This window comes from Macaca fascicularis, chromosome 11 (genome assembly GCF_037993035.2).
Source record: "Macaca fascicularis isolate 582-1 chromosome 11, T2T-MFA8v1.1".
In the NCBI taxonomy this organism is placed as follows: domain Eukaryota; kingdom Metazoa; phylum Chordata; class Mammalia; order Primates; family Cercopithecidae; genus Macaca; species Macaca fascicularis.
Window position 1 is genome coordinate 100,716,626 of NC_088385.1, and position 22,711 is coordinate 100,739,336.

At 41.3% G+C, this 22,711-nt stretch overlaps 1 protein-coding gene across 24 annotated transcripts in view; it reads left to right on the forward strand.

Annotated features, from left to right (window-relative positions):
* The first annotated feature begins 2,146 nt into the window (after positions 1-2,146).
* Positions 2,147-22,711, forward strand: part of CRADD (CASP2 and RIPK1 domain containing adaptor with death domain) — a 179,058-nt gene continuing 158,493 nt past the window's right edge. For 22 of the 24 annotated variants that reach the window (XR_006690583.3, XR_010579534.2, XR_006690585.3 and 19 more), the window contains exons 1-2: positions 2,147-2,253; positions 3,552-3,855. Coding sequence is in view for 15 of the 24 variants with exons in the window: in XM_065524648.2 (XP_065380720.1) it covers positions 3,558-3,855 (298 nt within the window). In the remaining 9 variants the exon portion in view is untranslated. Of the gene's footprint in view, positions 2,254-3,551; positions 3,856-8,186; positions 10,386-22,711 lie in introns of those variants that run through there. The other 2 variants (XM_045365702.3, XM_074007519.1) reach the window with 2 other exon arrangements.

Sequence of the window (22,711 nt, forward strand, 5' to 3'; positions counted from 1 at the left end):
GACGTGCACAACCATGCCTGGCTAATTTTTTGTATTTTTTGTAGAGATGGGATCTCACTATGTTGCCCAGGTTGGCCCTGAACTCCTGGGCTCAAATGATCTGCCTGCCTTGGTTTCCCAAAATGCTGAGATTACAGGTGTGAGCCACCACTCCCAGCCAGGTTTTGGAGCATTCTGGATGTCAAATTTTTGTATTAGGCATATTCAACCTATAAACCTCAACGCTTGGCAGTGTTGCAAGTGGTCTGCACTTTATCTGGACGAAGACAAAGAATGGTGCTAACACTTGTCTATGTACAGATGGGAAATCTTGCTGAGGAAAGGACAATGATTCTCGAGAAAAAGGGGAAAAGGGAGAGAGATAGGAGGTGGCAACAGGATGATTTGCAAGTAATATTTGGCTATCATTAGAACAATAAACTCTTCACTATACAGGGTTGTATGGTGTATTGGAAAGAGCATGGAATCAGAGAAACTTCATTAGAATTCAAGTTTTGCTCTATATTAGCTGTGAGATTTTGGCTAAGACAGTTGACCATTCTGATTCCATAGTCTTTATACATGCAAAATGCTAATACAGTTATAACAATGGAGATACATTGTGAGAAATGCATCATTGTGCAAACAAAATAGGGTATACTTAAGCAAAACTAGATGGTATAGCCTACTACATACTTAGGCCATACAGCATAGCCTATTGCTCTGACCACTATCATATATGCAGTCTGTCATTGACCCAAATATTGTTATGCAATGCATGACTGTAATAATAATACTTGCCACATAGGTAAAAATACTGTCATTAATGGTGTAGTAAAATGGTAACTGGCATAGTAACACTGTACAGTGGATACAATTTTTAGAAGGTTTTGAGGAGAGAGTTTCAGAACTGTTCTCCATTGATTTGCTTACAAAGATATTTTCATTTCCCACCAAAGGTTTTGGCTATGAAAACCTTTGCAGAAACAATATTTCAGGAGTTTTTCCCCCTGTATTGTCAACTAATTTTTAGTAAGCATATGACTTTTTGTATGTATCATCCAATTGATTTAAAAATGAATCAATGAATGTATTTATTGATCGACTGCCTCACTTCACAAAGGAATGTGAGGAAGGACACCCAACTTGGCATTTCTGTGTTTCTATTTGGGTCATGCATTTTTTCTTGCTTTCCAAATTGAAAATGTGGTGGATGCAATAGATAGGCCTTTAGTATCAGCCCTTCCCTCGTTTACTACACCTTTTTGTGTTTCTCAAGCTGGAAAGCTATAAACTACATGCTCTAGACATCCTTGCTGCTAATATTCTGCATGTGAAATTGATCTCACCAATTGCACACAGCAGAGCAATATTTGCAGGTGCTGTTTTCATGCTGCTGGCAAATGCAGCCGTGGAGACCACGGTTTTTTGCAGCAGTGTTCCAGTGTCCTGTTAATTGTTCTGTCGGTGTTGAGAGGTTGGGGACGAGGCATGGCAACTTCCTGATGCCATCTTCCTGATTGTGGACAGGAGCCAGTATGGCAATCTTATCTTTGTAGTCATTCATGGATGTTCAGCCCTTCTCCAGTCTTTCCAATCATTTCAAATGTCCCGAATTCCCCCTGACAAATCCCTTTTTGACTAGGAGTAGCTAGCTGAGTGCTGTAATGAAATCCTGACTGACAGATTTGTAAACTTTTTGCGGACAGGAACCCTTGATATAAATAAATACCTTGCATTTTAATGGAGGGAAGCAGAGGGATAAACAAGTGAATAAGTAAGAAGTTTTAATAAGATGGTGATACGTAAAAAATAAAGCCGGTTAAGAGAATGGGGAGTGCAGGAGATGAGCGCAGCTGCGTTGCCGTTTTAATCAGGTCAGAGAAGGCGTCTCTACCAGGGTGACTTTTGACCTGCCTCTCTGTTATGTCAATTGTGTGTAGGGCCCTGGTGTAGTTACTGTGTTAAAATGCAATGATTCAATGACTCCATTACTTAGATACCTTCTAAGTGACGCTACTGTTGTCCACCTCCCCGTGATTGAATTGTTTACCCACAGTAAACATGGCGGGAAGAGCTTCGATCCGACCCTTGAACACTCAATAAAAATGGCGACAGCACTTCCTGTGCTTGCCCTCAACAAAGATGGTGTCAACACTTCCTGTTTAGGGTTTTCGCCTTTAACAAAGATGGTGCTTATGGGGCAGATTCCCTAACAGTCAGGATTCCGGTTGCAGTTTTTCTCCCCCGCCCCAAAGATACGTGGTTGCAGACGTAAGTAACAGGAATCCATTTTTTCTTGAAAGCCCTGCATTGTAGCGTCTGCGACCTGGGCCCTGCGGGGGCTTCCCCGCCCCACTAACTTGCTCTGCATTTCCGATCCGGGCCAAGGCTGGGTGGCTGCGGTAGTGCAGGAGGCCCGCTCTCCCCTTGGTCCGCTCTTAAGTTCATTCCCAGCACTCCCTCTTTAGCGGGTCAAATTGCGGCAGAAACCGCCCGTAGTCTTCCTGTTTGATACAAGGATTTCAGCGGCCGAGGCAGAGACTTTTTAAAAAGTTCCCAATGGGCGCTCACCGCCAAATGTGAACACCTCGCCCTCCTCACCTGTCACCTCCTAAACTTTGCAGGGTTGCGAGGGGGAGTGTGGGATCGGGTGTCGCCCAGCCGTGGTCGTACTGCCCGGGTGTATCTGAAGCCGCATATGTCATCCCTACCTGCCTTCCCGGTCACTTGACCTTCACTGCCTTACACACAACCAAGGCACAGCACATGGGTGCAGGGGTGGTGGAACTGCACCTTCAAATTGTGCCTGGCTACTGACCGGCGCTGGGGTGTTTTAAAGAAAAAAAATCCCATAAAATGTCCCATGCATGTGTGGCCACGACAGTGTTGTGCTGGAGATTCGGAATTCTTAGTGGGAAGGAATGGAGTCTGTGACTATATATTGTGTAAGGTTTATTGTAGACTGGGCACAAACAACAATTTTCTTAAAGGTGATGGTGTAGAGGACTTTTAACGAAAAGAGCCTTAAACTCTGTTCCTGCTGATTTCTTTCCTGCACTCCTGTTACTGATCAGGTTTTGCAAATACTTGTGATCAAAAAAGGGACACCTGCGCCCACTTTGGCAGTTTCTGCCGTGGTGGTGGTGGTGGTGGTGGTGCAGGTCTGATGAGGGCAATGTTAAAATAAAACCACGATTTCTTCTCCAGCATGTTAAAATTAATGCTGCTCTGTAATCTTCAGATAAAAATTGCTTTTTCGGAAGGGTCTCTGACCCACTTTTTTTTTTTCTTTTTCCAAATTTCTTTATTGAACGAGGAATTGAGCTGGGACCCCACTGTGTGAAAAGCAGGAACAGAAAAGATGATTCATCTTCAGTGTTGTTCATTATGTTAGGAAACATTCAAAGTTAACTTGGCTTGGCTTAACTCGTGGATTAAATACCATGACCTGGCACTCTGCCACGGTTTGAAGATATGCCTGACCTGAAGGAACTTACATTGCAGTGACACTGTCTTTCGGGCCACATCAGCATGTCTGTAATTTGAGCTGTGATTTCGGCTCTTTCCAGGGAGAAATGGAGGCCAGAGACAAGCAAGTACTCCGCTCACTTCGCCTGGAGCTGGGTGCAGAGGTGTTGGTGGAGGGACTGGTTCTTCAGTACCTCTACCAGGAGGGAATCTTGACGGAAAACCATGTTCAAGAAATCAATGCTCAAACCACAGGCCTCCGGAAAACAATGCTCCTGCTGGATATCCTACCTTCCAGGGGTCCTAAAGCATTCGATACATTCCTAGATTCCCTACAGGAGTTTCCCTGGGTCAGGGAGAAGCTGAAGAAGGCAAGGAAAGAGGCCATGACCGACCTACCTGCAGGTAGGCCTCAGAAAGATCACTTCAAACCGGCTCCAAAATGTTGTAATTATGCCCTTTGCTTTTTGGTTTGTTTGTTTGTTTGTTTTTGAAACAGAGTCTCGCTCTGTCACCCAGGCTGGAGTGCAGTGATCTCGCTAGGCGTGATCTCGGCTCACTGCAACCCCTGCTTCCTGGGTTCAAGCAATTCACTTGCCTTCGCCTCCCGAGTTGCTGGGAATACAGACTTACGCCACCACGCCCTGCTAATTTTTGTATTTTTAGTAGAGATGAGGTTTCACCATGTTGGCCAGGCTGGTCTCGAACTCCTTACCTCAGGTGATCCACCCACCTCAGCCTCCCAAAGTGCTGGGATTACAGGCGTGAGCCACCACACCTAGCCAGAACTCCGCCCTTTGGATTTGAAGTTGGGATGTAAGGCAGGACAAGGGTCAACGGTTGATGAAAGTGGGTAAGGAGTTGGGACTGAAGGGACATGACATTAGAGGCATAGGATCAGGAGGTGGCATTAGGAAGTGCAGGGAAGGAAGAATGAACCGTGACTGGGAGGTGAGGGAGGGAGCTCAGAGAATGCATTTAGAAATGCTTCCAGGGAAACCTGGCATGTCACTTGGGAAGCATGTTCTCATCAGAGAGTCAGGTCATATCTCAGCCGTTGGCATCAGGAACCATTTGGAAAGTGCAGATGGGAAAGCAGGCATTCGGCCTACTGACAAGTGATTTGTGAGGTGCCAGAGCTACCAGCTGGAAAAGGTCAGATTCATGGAGGAGGAGACAGCCTCTAGGAAGGAAAGCCCTGTACCTGTCCCCTGGGCTGTCCCATGTGGCCAAAGGGGATTATTTTGAAGGCTGACTTAGTTTGTTTTTAAAGGTTATTCGTTTAAAGTGTCCTTTTTAGTTTAGCTTTTGTTCAGACACCGGAGTATTTAATTTTGCAAAGAGCAATAGTTTGGGGAGGGTCTCAGTTTAATTTGAAGGAGAATTGGAAGCTGGAGAAGAGAGAAACAGTTCTGGTTCTGTTAGCCTGGCTTGTAGCAGGAAGAAGATGTGATATGGAAACACTTGCTTCTTCTTAACTTCCCTTGACTCTGTTTTACAAAGATAGAGGGGCAGAGAACTGAACTGGGAAAAATTAAAAATTGAAAAAAAAAGTAATTGAAAGGTGACTTGCAAATTTTTAACAAAGTTAGAGAATCAAGGTTCTCTGGGGTTTGTGATAACAGTGATAGAACTATTCTGGTTTAGTGGGCCCCAGGCTTCATGGTTGCTATTTTTTAAATACTGATTAAAAAAAATGAATACTGATAATAAGACCACTTTTACTATTTTTGCTCCATGGACCTCATATTTTGACATATGTCTGAATACCTGATCAGCATGAGATAGCCAGCTAACTTTAGGAAGACCTGGTAAGATCCCAGTGGAAAAAGCAAAAGTATTTTCATTCCTAGCCTGGGCTCATTACAGGTAAATATATCTTTAGGCTTTTTGAAATACTAGAAATAGCTGGCTTTTGAGGACCACTGGAATTCACTGCTTGGATTATCCTTACAAAATTAAATACTCCACGTGTCTGAACAAAATGTGTCTAAGATGTTTTTATGACTTTATTGAAAGCAGAATAGATAACATAGAGTTGGAGAAATGTTAAAAATTATTGGTGCTTTCCTGATATTTGACTTAAGAGGTTTCTGCTGGCATCATATAGTTGGAAACAACAGAACAGGTGAACTGAAAGCCTTTCACTATCAAAATACTGAATTTAATTTTATAGTCATTTTGGGTGATACAAATCATGCTGTTGTATGTCATTCATAGAGACATAATACCATTTTTTTTTTTGAAATGGAGTTTCACTCTTGTTGCCCAGGCTGCAGTGCAACGGTGCAATCTCGGCTGACTGCAATCTCCTCTTCCTGGGTTTAAGCAATTCTTCTGCCTCAGCGTCCTGAGTAGCTGGGATTACAGGCATGCGCCACCATGCCTGGCTAATTTTGTATTTTTAGTAGAGATAGGGTTTCTCCGTGTTGGTCTGGCTGGTCTCAAACTCCCGACCTCAGGTGATCTGCCCACCTCGGCCTCCCAAAGTGCTGGGATTACAGGTGTGAACCACCATGCTCGGCCATAACCCCATTTTTATTTATTTGGATTCATTCAGAGAGTTAGAAAGAATTAATGCTTTTTTTTTTTACAAAGTGATGAAAGTTACAGAGAAGCTAAGGAAAAATAGCTTTTTAAAAAAGCAAACAGAATGAAGCAGTACATAATGGGAAAAACTTGAGCATATCTGTGTAGAAGTTTAGAAAAATAAGGTTTTTCTCAAGATTTGTTAATTCCGTAGAATGTTGGCTCTGGAACAAATTTGTACAGTCATAATTGTTTTACTTTTTATTGAGTAACACTGCTATTGAAAAAAACATTCTGAAGTGAGGATTTGATTTATATATGTCTTTCAATATCTTCCACAGTGACAAGCATATAAACTTTTAAAAAAGACTTGTATTTATTAAATATTGACTATTTTAAATAATATTACAAAATACAAGTAAGATATGGAGAATAATGGTACAGTGAACACCCATCTCCCCATCACTCAGTTTAAGAAAAATAATATTACGATTGCCTTTAAGAACCCTGGGCACTCCTTCCCAATCTTGTCTCATTCCCAACCCCCACTCAGTGAAAAGCCCTGAATTGGGGGTTTATCATTCATTCACTTCTTCACTGTATAGTTTTCTATCTCCTAAAAATCACTTTTAAAATCTTCATATGTATTTGAAAATCCTGTATACCATAAGTTCTAGAGGGGTGTGTGTGTGTGTGTATGTATATATATATGTAAAGATATATGTAAAGGAAAGGGTGGAAGCAATGGAAGAAATGATGCATTGAAACTTGATAGTTAACACCTTCTCTTGTTTCAGACCTTAAAATATTTTTTAAATGTTTAAAGTAATTTAATTGGTGGCAATATTTTAATTCTAAAATTAAATCGGGATTTACTGAATTGGAAACCTAGGTTTTGTTCTTTTGTAAATCCTGGGAAGAGTATCGGAGTTGAAATTCCTTCAATTTAACGTCCCTATAAAAAAGAAATCCAGAACCTACTGCCTAAGCCCCCGGTGCTTCTCCAGTGTTGTAATAGAGGAATTTTAATAAGATTTAAAATAGTCCACTTACATTTTTGTAAAGATATCTTTGAGTTTTGAGGAACTAGACTACAGGAGAATGTGTGTATTCATTAACCTCTTAATGTATGTACACATTAAACTCTTCTTACCGTTTTCTCATTTTGATCATACTTATTAGTTAATTTGTAAGGCTTCAGTAGTCTTCTCTTGGGAGGCCTTGAGAACAAATGGGAAGGAATAGCCTTCTTTTTAGCCAAGAGGTTGGTCCTTCTCTAAGAATGAACTGATTTTATCTTATTAAAGTTTTCTTGTATTGGTCTTCCCAGAGATGCTTGGTTTCTCCTTTATTGGTTTGTTGTTTTAATTTTTGTTGTTTCACTTGTAAATTTTGAGCTGTCTGAGAGGCTTTATTTTGGTGATTGATCCTGGTTAGTTGCTTTTTACTTACGTGCTGGATGTAATTATTTTAGAGTATTGAAATGTATCGTGTTCTTCTCTACTCTTCTGAACCCCACCCCCATCAAATCTCAAAGCATACAAAAACACCCTAAACCTTTTGATTCTCTCAGAATCTGCCTAGGTGACTGGTCTCCCAATCTCTGTTAGGAAAAAAAAAAAAGGTCTAAGTTGTTAAAGTTGTTAATGGATCATTGGTTTTGTGTTTTTCTCACCCTGTGACGACTCTTACCTTTTAAAAGAGGAATTCTGGTGATAAAATGACTTAATCCACCTTGGCACCATGGAAAGAACACTTCATGGTTTTTCTCTCTGGCTAAGGTCACATACTAGACATTAGATCAGTTGGAAATCCTCTGTGGGCTCCTGTCGGGTCATTTAGGAGATAGAGACAGTGCTGTATCTGGGTGAAGGCAGCCTGTGCCTGCCTGCCTGGCTTCTCACTGCTCATGGGGCCTGTCCACGCTGACAACTCCCTCCAGTGCCTGAGCTAATCTGGATCTGGAAAGGAGGTTGATGGCAGCCCAGCCTCCCTGCCTGGTGGGACTCAGCGTAAATCATGGTGGGAGTGACTCCTGGGCCACAGGACCCCCTGTTCCACTGTGTTGGCCCTGGCTGTGGGTCTGGGTGTCTGCCATGATTCTCTGCCTGGTAACTCTGCCTTTTACCCCAGTCTTCCTTTAAGCTTGGAAGTGTTTTTGTTTTTCTCTCCTCTGTTGGTTTGATTCCTGCTTTATATCTTCTTAGTGACGCGACAGCGAAGAACAGAGCTCTGGGAACACAGCTCAGTGTCTCCAGCATCAGCATTGAATGTCTCAACTCTTGAGCCTGTTGGAATGGCTGTCCCTAAGCTGACACTTGCTTCAATCTTCTGGACTTGACCTTGTCCTCCCCATAGACTCTGTGCACTGGACTCCCTGGTGGCTCCTACAGCAGCGGTGCGCAGGACTGGCTAGTCCGTTTCCCCTCTACCTGTGGGCTCCAGGGCTCTGCCTGCCCCTTGTGGCGCCAGCCTTGACTGACGACGCAGAACCACACCTGCCGCCCTCCTGAGATACACTCTAGCTCTGAGTTGCATCCTTGGATGCAGCTGAAGTCACTGAGCTCTTAATGGCAGACATTTTAGATATTGTGATGGGTTTATTAGAGAGGTTTCTAGCTTGGGATTCTTTTCATAGTTTCCTCCAATCATACCATGTAATTGACCTTGCTCTGCATGGAAGTTCAGTGTTGATCTCAGTGTATCTAGCTTGCGGTCTATCCACGTGCTTCCACTGTGGCTGAGTAGTGTTCGCCAGTGGCTCCTGTGTGCTACAGCGAGAACAGTGGATCAGCATCCATATCTAGACCCTTCCCTCTGGGAAGCGGAGAGTCTGCAGAGAGCCCAGATTTCTGTGTATACCCAGCCCGATGTTCATATACTTCCTGAGGACCTACCGCATGCGGGTGCTGGGTATATAAAGACAAATGGAGGATCTCCAGATCAGCTGAGGGCATTCATGCGTTCATCCAGCAAATATTTGCTGAGTATCGACCATGTGCTAGATCAGAGGATCCCAACCTTTTTGGCACCAGGGACTGGTTTTGTGGAAGACAATTTTCAACCAGTGGGGGAATTGGGGGGAATGATGGTTTTGGGATGAAACTGTTCCCTTAGATTATTACCAGGCGTTAGATTCTCATAAGGAGCCTGCGACCTAGATCCCTGGCATGCGCAGTTCACAACAGGTTCACGCTCCTATGAGAGTCTAATGCCGCTGCTGATCCGACAGGAGGCGGAGCTCAGGTAGTAATCCTCGCTTGCCCGCCACTTCCTGCCGTGCAGCCCGGTTCCTAATAGGCCACGGACCGGTATGGGGGTTGGGGACCCCTGTGCAAGACAGTAGGTGCTGGAGATATAACAGTAAGCAAAACAAAGCCCTTGTTTTCATGGAGTTCACTGTATTCTAGTAGTGGAAGGGGATAAGGGCAGGGACAGATAATCAGCAAATGAATAAATAACATTTGGTGGTGAAGAGCGCTATGAAGAGAAGCAGTGTGTGTGGTGGTGGGCGTGGTCAGGAAAAGCCTCTCTGATGAGGGGACACTGAGCAGAGAACTGAGTTTGGCCGCAGAGTTGATACAGGGAGGAGAGCTTTCAGATAGAGGGGACCACAAATACACAGGAAGTCGAGTGGGAGCCACAGGTGACAATGTGGCTAATAAGACACCTTCCTCCCTGGGATGAATCACATTCCACATCAGCAGAGGCTCAGTGGCTACCGTTTGCTGCGCTTCTCAACATGTGAGATGTGTGTGCAGCCGTGATCTTGGGTGACTCCTAGCATGACTTTAGTTGATATGTGGATGTGGGATTAAGTAATCTTGAATTACATGATGAGAAAGTTATTTCCTTTCTATTTCTGTTTCAGTTCATGTAAGAATGATAAGAGGTCCTCATGCTTAAAGGCTCTGGGCAACAGTATTTAGCTAGAATCTAGTTGTATTGCTTTTTTTGTGTGTGTCAACTTAATGGCTTCCTTCCATTTATGGCAAGCAAAACTTTTCTATTTATGAAGTTACTTTTAAAAATACATGTATTTTTAGAGAGTAGAATTGTGGTTATTAGAGACTGGGAAGGGTATGAGGGAGGCAAGCATAGGGGAGGTTGGTTAATGGATACAAAATTACAGCTAGATAGGTGGAATAAGTTCTAATGTCCTAGCACTGTAGGGTGAATATGGTTAACAGGAATTTATTATATGTTTTCAAAATGCTAGAAGAAAGGATTTTGAATATTCCCAACACAAAGAAAGAATAAATGTTTGAGGTGATGGATGTACTAATTGCCCTTATAAGATCATTACACATTGTATGCATGTATTGCAATATCACCCCGTATCCCATAAATATGTACAAGTATTATGTATCAACTGAAAATAAAAAGAAAAAAGTTACATAGGAGTATTGAATAGGAAATAAGATTGAAAGTATACCAAATTATTTAGGAAAAAAACATTACTTATATTTAAGTAGAAATGCGTCAACATAAAGGAGACTATAAGAAAATAGGACGGGCACGGTGGCTCACGCCTGTAATCCCAGCACTTTGGGAGGCTGAGGCGGGCAGATCACCTGAGGTCAGGAGTTTGAGACCAGCCTGGCCAACATGGTAAAACTCCCATCTCTACTTAAAATACAAAAATTCACCAGGTGTGGTGGCAGGTGCCTGTAATCCTAGCTACTAGGGAGGCTGAGGCAGGAGAATCACTTGAATCCAGGAGGCGGAGATTGTAGTGAGCCGAGATTGCGCCATTGCATTCCAGCCTGGGGTACAAGAGTGATTTGTCTCAAAAAAAAAAAAAAAAAAAAGGAAATAATGGCTGGGCATGGTGGCTCATGCATGTAATCCCTGCACTTTGGGAGGCTGAGGCGAGTGAATCACTTGAGGTCAGGAGTTAGAGACCAGCCTGGCCAACATGATGAAACCCCGTCTCTACTAAAAATACAAAAATTAGCTGGGCGTGGTGGCACGTGCCTATAATCCCAGCTACTAGGGAGGCTAAGGCAGGAGAATCACCTGAACCTGGGAGGCGGAGGTTGCAGTGAACAGAGACTGTGGCACTGAACTCCGGCCTGGACAACAGAGTGAGACTCAATCTCAAAAAACAAACAAAAAGAAAAAGAAAATGGTGTGAGGATGTGACCAAAAGTTGCTTTTTATCATATTTTTTTAATTTGAAAAGCAAAGACAAGCATTTGGGGGAGGAGCCTCTCACCTGGCTGGCATAAAGCAGGAAGGCTCCAGTTCTAGTATAGATAGAAGATAGAGCTGTATTCATGATGCTTCACAGTTTTGCTCTTTCAATTTATGCACAGTGACAGGAACTGGTTAAATTAACTAGAATTTCAAAATTCATAAGTTCTCTAAATTTTAAACACATTTACTTGCTAGTGAAACAAAGTCAGCAAGATGGAGCCATATGCTGGTATTATGAATTTTAGAACTGGGTGGGACTCATAGATCATCTAATTTTTCTCTGAGAAAACAGAGGCCTAGGGAGATTAAGTCAACTTGCCCATGATCACACAGCTAGTTAATGTAATTTATTACTGGGACTAGAATCCAGGCCTTGCAACTCTTGATTTAGAACTTTTTCTGCTGCGCAATCTTGGCTTCCCACTGAGTTTGAAATGGAATTGTATTATGCTTCAGTGTTAATAATTGAAAGAGCCTTTTAAAAAATTGTACTAAGTCATTTTTTTTTTTTTCATTTTAAGAGGATAATTTCCAAGGGCCTTTAGAGGTATGCTGGAATGAGATTTTACTAAAATATTTTATTTTTATGAATGCTAATTTTAATCATTTAAAAGGAAATGATGATCGTTCAGTACTGCATTCTATCAGAAGATTTTTTTCTCCCTACCTCTGCAAGGCTGACATAAAGGAAAAGCGGAAGACTTTTATCAAGTATTTATGGGACTGATGAAATAATGCATCTGTTGGCAGCTAATTCCAGGTCTTTCTAGGAATAGCAAACATGTGACAGGTCTTGCCCCAGCAAAGATGCCTCCATTTCACTTTAAAACATGTATTTGGTATTCTTTTCACTTAGAAATTCTGACTATCTCTTTTTTTCTCCCTTCTGTGTACATAGAGATCATTCGGCTGCATGAGACACTGTATTGACCATCAGGGTTGATTTAACTCAGTGTTTCTCAACTGTGGCTATGCTTTGGAATCACCTGGGGAGCTTTTACAAAACTGCTGATACCCGGGCTCTACTCCAGGTGAATCCCTTAAACAATCTCTGGAGGGTGGGGTCTAGGCAATGATGTTAAAGGCACACACGGGCATGCCCGTGAGTAAGCCAGGCACGCGTACACATGCTTCCTGAGGTCATCTTAAATTGCAGCCAGGGTTGAGAACCTTGAGATCTGACCAGCTGGCTAGGGGCGTGCCTCCTTCCTCATTCATTGCTTCCAAGTTCTTGCTTCCCAAAGCTGTGTACTGGCTTGAAGCATTGTTCTTATTTTCAGGTAGCACCAGATGGAAAGGTGGTGGGAATCAGGGTGTAGAGGGATATTAGTTCACAAATTCTTTTATTCCTTGAATTTCCTGAGCATTGTTGCTCAAGAATGTTCCAGAATCTCAGATTCCATACAGTGGGAGATGCTCCTACCAACATTAAAATCCATTAGAGCTCTATGGGGATATATAGGCTACACACGTGAGGCAAAAATTGGAGGATTTTGGATTGCTGGTGAATTTGAATTTGGGAATTATTTTTATTGCTATTCACATCGTTTAGTACAGTCATTACAAACTACATGCAGTACCTTGTGCTCTGTAGATCAGGTTATGTCCAAATGGAGACAGAATCTCCTGCTGAAGAACGAGTTGCATGTTCCTCTCAGTTAAAAAGTGAGCCGAAGATGACTTGAGGATGGAAGAGGGAAGGAGAGACAAATGGCCAGTTGGGAAGAGTGGGACTGGCTTAGTCTTTCGGACTGGCTGGCTGTCTGCTTATGGTCTTTGTTTGTAATTAAAAACGAATTTCAGGCCGGGTGCATTGGCTCATGCCTGTAATTCCAACACTTTGGGAGACCAAGGTGGGAGGAACACATGAAGTCAGGAGTTCAAGACCAGCCTAGGCAACATGGCAAAACCCTGTTTCTACTAAAAATACAAAAAGTAGCCAGGCATGGTGGCACATGCCTGTTATCCCAGCTACTTGGGTGGCTGAGGCATAAGAATCGCTTGAACCCAGGAGGTGGAGGTTGCAGTGAGCCAAGAGCACTTTCCATCCTGGGTAACAGAGTGAGATCCTGTCTAAAAAAAAAAAAAAATCAGTCTTTGTGTCTTTTGTGTCTCACAAAGAACTTCAGCTAACATCAGTAAAATAATCAGTCATAGTAGCTCATGGGGACTTACTGTCTGCCAGCTATATTTTAAGCCCTTTGTGTTTATTCATTTAATTCTGACAATAACTTGATGAGGGAGGTGATGTTATTACCCTTTTGAACAGATGAGAAAATGTAAACATAGAAATGTTAAACAACTTGCTGAAAATCACACACATAAGGTCAAATTTGACTTCAAAGCCTACTGATTCATATCCTATAGAAGCACTTTCCTGGCATTCAGTTTTCTCCTCTTCCTAATTCTGATAACCTGTGGCTGTTCCAGAGCCCATCACCCTCATTCTTCTTCAGGAATTCCCCCACTTTCAGTTTCTTCCAGACACACAGACTCAGAAGCCTTTCTCTTTCTTGCCTCTTGTCCTAAGGCTGATTCCTGGTTGGTATCTCTCTCTCCTATCTCTCATTTTATGCTTTTTTTGTTGTTGTTGTTGGGGGAAGGCTAGGCTCTAATGGAAGACCATATGGCGGGGAGGGGTCATGGAACAGAGCCCCTGAATCTCTCCCATTTCAACTTGCTACTTTGAGAGTAAAAAAGAAAAGGAGTAAATCTCCTTGGCTGTGATCAGGAGATAGTGTGTTGGCTCCCCTGATACTGGAATCCAGTCCCACTTTTGCAGCTCTTAAATCATGCTATCTAAAGCCGTCAGTTCCAATAACCAGCTTTTCTGGTGATGCAGCTTCAGAGTTTCACCAAATGCATAGCAAGGTAGTGTTCTCTTTTTATGGGTATAGTTCAGACTTGTAGGCTGCTGTTGTAGCTAGCTGTGGGAATGTTTGCTTTACATAATTTTAATAGGCAGCTGTGTTTATACTTATTCCTCAGTTTAAGCAGTAAGGAGTGTATATATACTATTCTTTGGGGGCATTTCCCCCAGACTAAAAAAAAGAAAAAAAGGTATGTTGTGTTTTTGTAAACAGTAAATTTTAATTGAAAAGGAATGTAGTTTCTAGAAGAAGTTTGGGGCAGGTTTTACTCCTAGGCTTTATTTTGTTAATGTTATGAAAGAAATTTTAACTCCTTCTAAGAAGTGCCAAGTTGACAATTCCTGGAAATGTTCATGTTCTATATCTATTTATGCTCAGCACCGTAGCAGAGAGGGTGGCAATACCATTACCAAAATAATACCGCTGAGATGTACTAAGTGGCAAATGAGAGGCTTGTGGTTTTATAACCTAAATAAAAGACTTTAAAAGCATCTCTTAATTCTACCATTTGTTGATAAGGTCTGTGGGTGCTGAATAGTAATGGTGAAGTTGCTGTGGAGAATTAGAGATCAAGTAGAGCGTATCTGCAGTGACTTGTCCTGTTACTAGAACTATAGAAGGTTAGAGCTGGAAGGGATCTTAGAAACACTTTATAGATGAGGAAAGGAAGGGATATCCAAGTCTAACAGCATGCATATGGGTTCTTCTGTTCAAATAGTAGAACTTTGTATAACATAAAAATAGGAATCTCTCTGAAATATGTTGGGTAGTTCACATCTTTGAGGGAATGATAAAGGTTTCAGAGCTTAATAAGGGCAGGAATGAGGCAACAGTTGGGGATCTCAGGCCATCAGATGGTCATCTCCAATCAAGTTTCTACACTGTACCTTGCCTCCAGATTCAGACTATTGGCCAAACATGAAGGAAGGGTCATGAGCCCTTCCGCTAGGACACCAGAATCACCTGAAGTGGGGAAAGGAAGTTCCAAAAGAGAGAGGTGAAAAGCTGATTGAAGCAAAAGTTGTCTACTGTGTCATCCTCCTCCTTTTTGGATTGACTAGGTCTCACGCCCATGGGCCTGGAAAAAAAAAGATAGCTGTTTAAGGGAGGAAGATGCTCTACATCTTCTTCACACAGCAAGGCCCAGGTTGAGGACCAAAGGTGGTAGATAAACACTGGAGAGCAGTTTTTGGAGCAGCATAGGCCTCCTTAAACCTTTCCAAAATCAGAATATATTGGGGAAGAAAAATGGATTGAGAATGTCAATGTAAAGAGAAGGTTTAGAAAGAGAATTTGAATTGGGTACTGGCCTAAGGACTTTAGATATATAAACTCACTTTATCATCATAATGCCCCTTTGAAGTAGGTACTACTGTTATTTGCATTTCACAGATGAGGAGACTAAGGTGTTAGATAAATTGCTCAAGGTCACACAGCTTGGCAGTAGCAGAGCTGAGGTTCGAACACTGACAGTCTGGCTCACAGTCTATGCTTCTAATCACTAGAGTCCTGTCTCTGTCAATCTACTACCAGTTTTTAGATCTGATTGGAGTCACATGGCTTAGATGACCTGACCTGGGCTAGCTGCAGCTTCTTTATTTTCTGACCTTTGCTTGCCTCAGGTCTCACATATATCTGGGCATTTTCATTATGTGTATGTCAGTCTCTTTTTTAACAGTTACCAAATTTTTAAAAATACCAAAGAAAACAAAAGATGTTTTCTAAGAAATATGATTAGGTAAAATAAAGGTTTTGAATGTGATTGACATGGACATTTTTGTTAATTTAGTTTTTAAACATATCTCTTCCCTTTCAGTCTCTTTATTATTAATTAGTCATGTGCTACCAACAAATGTGCCTTTTCAGGCCTTTCATATTTGTTTGAGCCCTTTTACTCCGTCATGTGCCAGTCATGATTCATTCAGGAGACAGAAACCACACAGTAATTTAAATAGGGAAAACTTAATATAAATAATTTTTTTCTTTCTTTCTTTCTTTTTTTTTTTTTTTGAAACGGAGTTTCACTCTTGTCACCCAGGCTAGAGTGCAATGGCGCGATCCTGGCTCACTGCAACCTCCACCTCCCGGGTTCAATCAATTATCCTGCCTCAGCCTTCCGAGTAGCTGGGATTACAGGTGCCCCCCACCACGCCTGGCTACTTTTTATATTTTTAGTAGAGACGAGGTTTCACCATGTTGGCCAGGCTGGTCTCGAACTCCTGACCTCGGGTGATCTGCCCACCTTGGCTTCCCAAAGTGCTGGGATTACAGGTATGAGCCACCATGCCCGGCCAATATAAAGAATTTTTAACTGGTGAAAAGCAAACCATGGTTGACCACTAAATGGGGTAAAAGAGGTCTCTAAGTAATACAGAAATCACAAATGGCAGAAGCTACTTTTTCTGAGGTTGAAAGGTAGTGCAGGATACAGTTACTAAGGGCCCTCCCCACCTCTAAGGCTGAGATTCAGACTTCAGTGGAGTTGAAGTGACTGTCACACTAGCTGGTCTGTAAGAGCAGCCTACCTGGTAGCTAACTTCAAGAAAATACAGAGAAATAATTGCATGAAGTCAGAAAAATAATAAATGACCAAAATGAGAAATTTAACAGATTGAAATTATTTTAAAAAGTTAAATAGACATTCTGAAGCTGAATTAGGAGAAATAACTAATGCATGCAGGCTTAATACCTAGCTGATGGGTTGATAGGTGCAGCAAACCACCATTGTCTCACATGTCCATTTGAGGAGACCACCAAACAGGCTTTGTGTGAGCAACATGGCTGTTTATTTCACCTGGGTGCAGGTGGGCTGAGTCTGAAAAAGGAGTCAGCAAAGAGTGGTGGATTATCGTTAGTTCTTATAGGTTTTGGGATAGGCGGTGGAGTTAAGAGCAATGTTTTGGGGGCAGGGGGTGGATCTCACAAATTGGATCTTCAGTTGCTTCAGGCCATCTGCATGTATACGCGCAGGTCACAGGGGATATGATGGCTTAGCTTGGGCTCAGAGGCCTGCCATTCCTGTCTTCTTATATTAATAAGAAAAATAAAACAAAATAGTGGTAAAGTGTTGGGGCAGCAAAAATTTTGGGGGGTGGTATGGAGAGATAATGGGTGATGTTTCTCAGGGCTGCTTCAAGCAGGATTAGAGGCGGCATGGGAACCTACAGTGGGAGAGATTCAACTGAAGAAAGATTTTGGGGTAAGTGGTGATATTGTGGGGTTGTTAGAAGGAGCATTTGTTGTATAGAATTATTGGTGATGGGTCTGGATGCGGTTTTGTATGAATTGAGAAACTAAATGAAAGACACAAGGTCTGAATAAAAGAAGGAGAAAAATAGGTATTAAAGGATTAAGAATTGGGAGTATCCAGGACTTCCAATTAGTGAGTGTCCAAGGGGGTTCAATGTTACTGTTTGCTTGGCTGGTGAGTTTTTGGGCTTGAGTTTTTTTTGTGTTGTCATATACCAGGCCAGATTGATTTAGGTAAAAACAACACTCTTCATTTAAAAATATAGAGTCCTCTTTTTTTAGCAGTGAGTAAGTCGAGGCCTCAGCGATTTTGGGGGAAAGAGAAATGCAAAGCCAGCAATTGTTTGTTAAAGAAGGATTAGAAACGGTTAGGAGAGTGTGAGTTTGATAGTGTGGTGGAGATAGCTGGGGAGAGGTAGAGGGTGGCATAAGAATGGGAATGAGAGTAAGAGTGAGTATAAAAGTAAAGAATAGGACTTAATCAGGGTGAAAGTATTGGAGTGTACTTTGTCACTGAAGATCTTCTATACACTTAAAGAGAGACTTAAAGGTGGCAGTTTGAAGTAAAACCAGGCGCCACTGAATACCAAGAGCCTGAGAAACTGCTTCGGTGATTTGACTGATAAAGGCCAGTCCGTTATCGGACTGTATAGAGGTGGGAAGGCCAAACCGAGGAATTATATCTGACAAAAGGGAAGAAATGACCGTGGTGGCCTTCTCAGACCCTGTGGGAAAGGCCTCTACCCATCCAGTGAAAGTGTCTACCCACACCAAAAGGTATTTTAGTTTCCTGACTCGAGGCATGTGAGTAAAGTCAATTTGCCAGTCCTGGGCGGGGGCAAATCCCTGAGCTTGAAGTGTAGGGAAGGGAGGGGGCCTGAACAATCCCTGAGGGGTAGTAGAATAGCAGATGGAACACTGAGAAGTGATTTCTTTGAGGACAGATTTCCATGATGGAAAGGAAATGAGAGGTTCTAAGAGGCAGGCTAGCGGCTTGTAACCTACATGGAAAAGGTTATGAAATGACAATAGAATAGAAGGGACCTGTGATGCTGGAAGGAGATATTTTCCTTGGTCTAAGAACCATTTGTCTTGTGCGGGAAGAGATTGATAGGTGGAAGTTTCAGTGGGAGAATAGGTGGGAGTGACCGATGAGAAGGAGAAAAACTGGCATGAGGGATATAAGTTGGAATGCTAGCTGCTTTTTTAGCTAACTTATCAGCATAAGCGTTGTCCTGAGCAATGGGTTCTGATGCCTTTTGATGGCCTTTGCAGTGAATGACTCCTTTGGAAGTAAAGCGGCCTTGAGAAGAGTTTTTATTGAAGAGGCATTAATGATGGAGGACCCTTGGATAGTGAGGAAACCTCTTTCAGCCCATATAACAGCATGGTGGTGCAAGATATGGAAGCCATATTTAGAGTCAGTATAAATATTGACGCATAGTCCCTTTGCAAGGGTGAGGGCTTGAGTTAAGGCAATGAGTTCAGCTTGCTGAGAAGTAGTGGAGAGGGGCAGAGTGGTAGCCTCAATGATAGATGTGGAAGATACCATAGCATAGCCTGCCTTTGCTACTGAGTGGCGATTAGGCCTGGTGGAACTGCCATCAATAAACTAAATGTGTTCAGGGTGAGGAACAGGAAAGAAGGAAATATGGGGAAATGGGGTGAATGTCATGTGGATCAGAGAGATACAGTCATGAGGATCAGGTGTGGTATCTGGAATAATGTGGGAGGCCGGATTGAAGTCCGGGCCAGGAACAATGGTAATTGTGGGAGAGTCAACAAAGAGTATAGCTGAAGGAGCCAGAGCAGAAAGTGTATGTATCAGGTGTGAGGAGGAAAATAGATTTTGGAAGTTAGGAGAGCTGTAGAGAGTGAGTTGAGCACAGTTTGTGATTTTGAGGGCCTCTAAAAGTATTAGGGCAGCAGCAGCCACAACACACAGACATGAGGGCTAGGCTAAAACAGTAAGGTCAAGTTGTTTGGACAGAAAGGCTACAGGGTGTGGTCCTGGCTTTTGTGTAAGAACTCCAACCACACAGCCCTGCACTTTGGCTGTGTGTAATGAAAAGTGTTGGGATGAGTTAGGGAGAGCTAGTGTGGGGGCAGCTTCTAGGCCTGTTTTTAAGGAACGGAAAGAGGAGTGGCAAAAGGATTTAGGATCTATGGGGTCAGCTAGGTTTGGTTTTGTGAGTTCATATAATGATTTAGTCAGCATGGTAAAACTAGGTATCCAAAGGCAGAAGTAGCTAACGATGCTTAGGAAAGAAAGGAGTTGTTGATGGCTTAGCTTGAGCTCAGAGGCCTGACAACCATGGCACACATTTACCTATGTAACAAACCTGTATATCCTGCACATGTAGTCCAGAACTTAAAGTAAAAATTAAAATTAAATTCTGGAGCTGAAATAAAACTTAATGGACTGAAAAATGCAATAGAGAGTATCAACAGCAGAATTTATCAAGCAGAAGAAAGAATCTGTAAACTTGAACACGTTATTTAAAATTACAGTTGGAGGAGAAAAAGCATGAAAAGGAATGAAGAAAGCTTATGATATTTATGAGACACCATCAAAAGAACAAACATTTGAGTAATAGAAATTAAGGCAGAGGAAGAAAGACAAAGTGGTAGAAAGCTGTTTTAAAGAAATATTAGCAGAAAACTTTCCAAATCTGGGGAAAGATATAATATCCAGGTACAGGAAGGTCAAAATCTCTAATTAGATTCAATCCAAACAAGACTATACTAAACCATATTATAAATAAACTGTCAAAAATCAAAGACAGAGAGAAGACCCTGACAGCAGCAGGAGAAAAGAAGCAAATAACATAAGAGAATTTCAATAAGCCTAACAGTACATTTCTCAGCAGAAACTTTATAGGCCAGGAGAGAGTAGGATGATATGTTCAAAATGTTGATGGAAAAAAAAATTGCTAACAATGAATGGTGTAGCTGGCAAAACCGTTCTTTAGAAGTGAAGGAGAGAGTGATAAAGACTTTCCCAGATAAAGCTGAGAAAGTTTATCACCACCACACCTGTTTTTACAAGAAATGCTAATGGAGTCATCAAGTGGAAAGAAATGGAAGGTTAATCATAACATGGAAATATATTAAAGTATAAAACTTACATAGTCAAATTCGGAATACTCCAATACTGTAATGATTGTACATAAATCACTTACGTCTTTAGTCTGAAGGTTAAAAGATGAAACTATTAAAATGGATACAACAACTTATAAAGGATATACAAAACAAAAAGACATAAATTGTGCCATCAAAAACAGAAAATGTGGGAGTGATGGTGGAATAAAGTGTAGAATTTTTTGTATGTGATCAAAATTCAGTTGTTATCAACTTAAAATAACCGGCTATTTATAAGATTTTTTTGTAAGCTTAATGGTAACCACAAAACAAAAACCTATGTTATATACACAGAAGATAAAAGGTAAGGGACCGAAGGGTATCACTAGAGAAAATTACCTAATCGCAATGAAAGACAACCAGAGGAAGGAAAGAACAAAGCATCTACAAAGCAACTGGGAAGTAGTTAACAAAATGGCAGAAACAAGACCTTATCATTTGGAAGGCCAGGATTTACTTTGATATCAAAGCCAGATAAGGATACAAGAATAGAAAATTACAGACCAATATTCTTGATCAAAGTAAGTGCAAAAATTGTCAACAAAATACTAGCAAACTGAATTTAAGAGCACGGTAAAGGAATCATTCACTGTGACCAAAGGATGCCAGGATGGTTTAACATACACAAATCAATAAATATGACATACCACATTAACAGAATGAAGGACAAAAACTATATAATCATCTCAATAGATGCAGAAAAAGCATTTGACAAACTTCAATATCCCTTTATTATAAAATCTCTCAACAAATTAGGTATAGAAGGAGTATACTTCAACACAAAAAAGGTTGTATGTGACAAACTCATAGCTAACTTCATACTCAACATTGGAAAACTGAAAGCTTTTTCTTTTAAGATCAGCAACAAAGGAAGGATGCCCACTGTCACCATTCTTACTCAACATAGTACTGGAGGTTCCAGCCAGAATAATTAGGCAAGATAAAGAAATAAAAGGTATCCAGATTAGAAAGAAAGAAGTTAAATTATCCCTGTTTGCAGGTGACATAATCTTAAATATAGGAAACCCTAAAGACTCTACCAAAAAACTATTAGAACTAATAAATTTAGTAAAGTTGCAGTATACAAAATTAACATAAAAATCAGTAGTGTTTCTGTACACAAACAGCAAACTGTTTGAAAAAGAGATCAAGGAAATAATCCCATTTTCAATAGCTACCAAAAGAAAAATACTTAGGAATACTTAACCAAGGATGTGAAGAACCTGTATAATGAAAACTATTAAAACATTGATGAAGGAAACTGAAGAAGACATAAATAAATGGGAGGAAACCTCATGTTCATGGATTGAAAGAATTAATACTGTTAAAATGTCAATACTACCCAAAGTGATTTATAGATTTAGTGCAATCACTATCAAAATTCCAGTGACGTATTTTATAGAAATAGAAAAAATAATTCTGAAATTTATATGGAACACAAAAGACCCTGAATTGCCAAAGCAATCTTGAGCAAAGAAGAACAAAGCTGGAGGCATCATATGACCTTCCCTGATTTCAGAATATACTACAAAGCTATACTAGCCAGAACAGCATGGTATTGGCATAAAAACAGACACATAGACCAGTGGAACAGAATAGATAGTCCAGAAATGAATTCACACATTTATGGTCAATTGATATTCAACAAAGGTGCCAATAGGACACACTGGAGAAAGGACAATCTCTTCAATAAATGGTGGTGGAACAACTGGATATGCAGAGGAATTAGACCCTCATCTCACACCATGTATAAAAATAAACTCAAAATATATTAAAGACTTAAACATAAGACCGAAATTATGAAACTACTAGAAGAAAACCTAGGGGAAATGCTCTATGACATTGGTCTGGGCAATGGATTTTTTGGATATGATCCCAAAAGCACAGGCAACAAATACAAGAGGGGACATATGGGATAAACCAAAGCTTCTGCACAGGAAACAATCAACAGAGTAAAGAAGTAACCTATGGAATGGGAGAAATTATTTGCAAACCATATATATGATAAAGAGTTAATGTCCAAAATACACAAGGAACTCTAAAAACTCAATAGCAAGAAAACAACCCAATTAAAAAATGGGCAGCTGGTATGGTGGTTCACACCTGTAATCCCAGCACTTTGGGAGGCCAAGGTGGGTGCATTGCCTGAGGTTGAGTTCGAGACCAGCCTGGCCAACATGGTGAAACCCTGTCTCTACTAGTAATACAAAAATTAGCCAGGCATGGTGGCACATGCTTGTATTCCCAGCTACTTGGGAGGCTGAGGCAGGAGA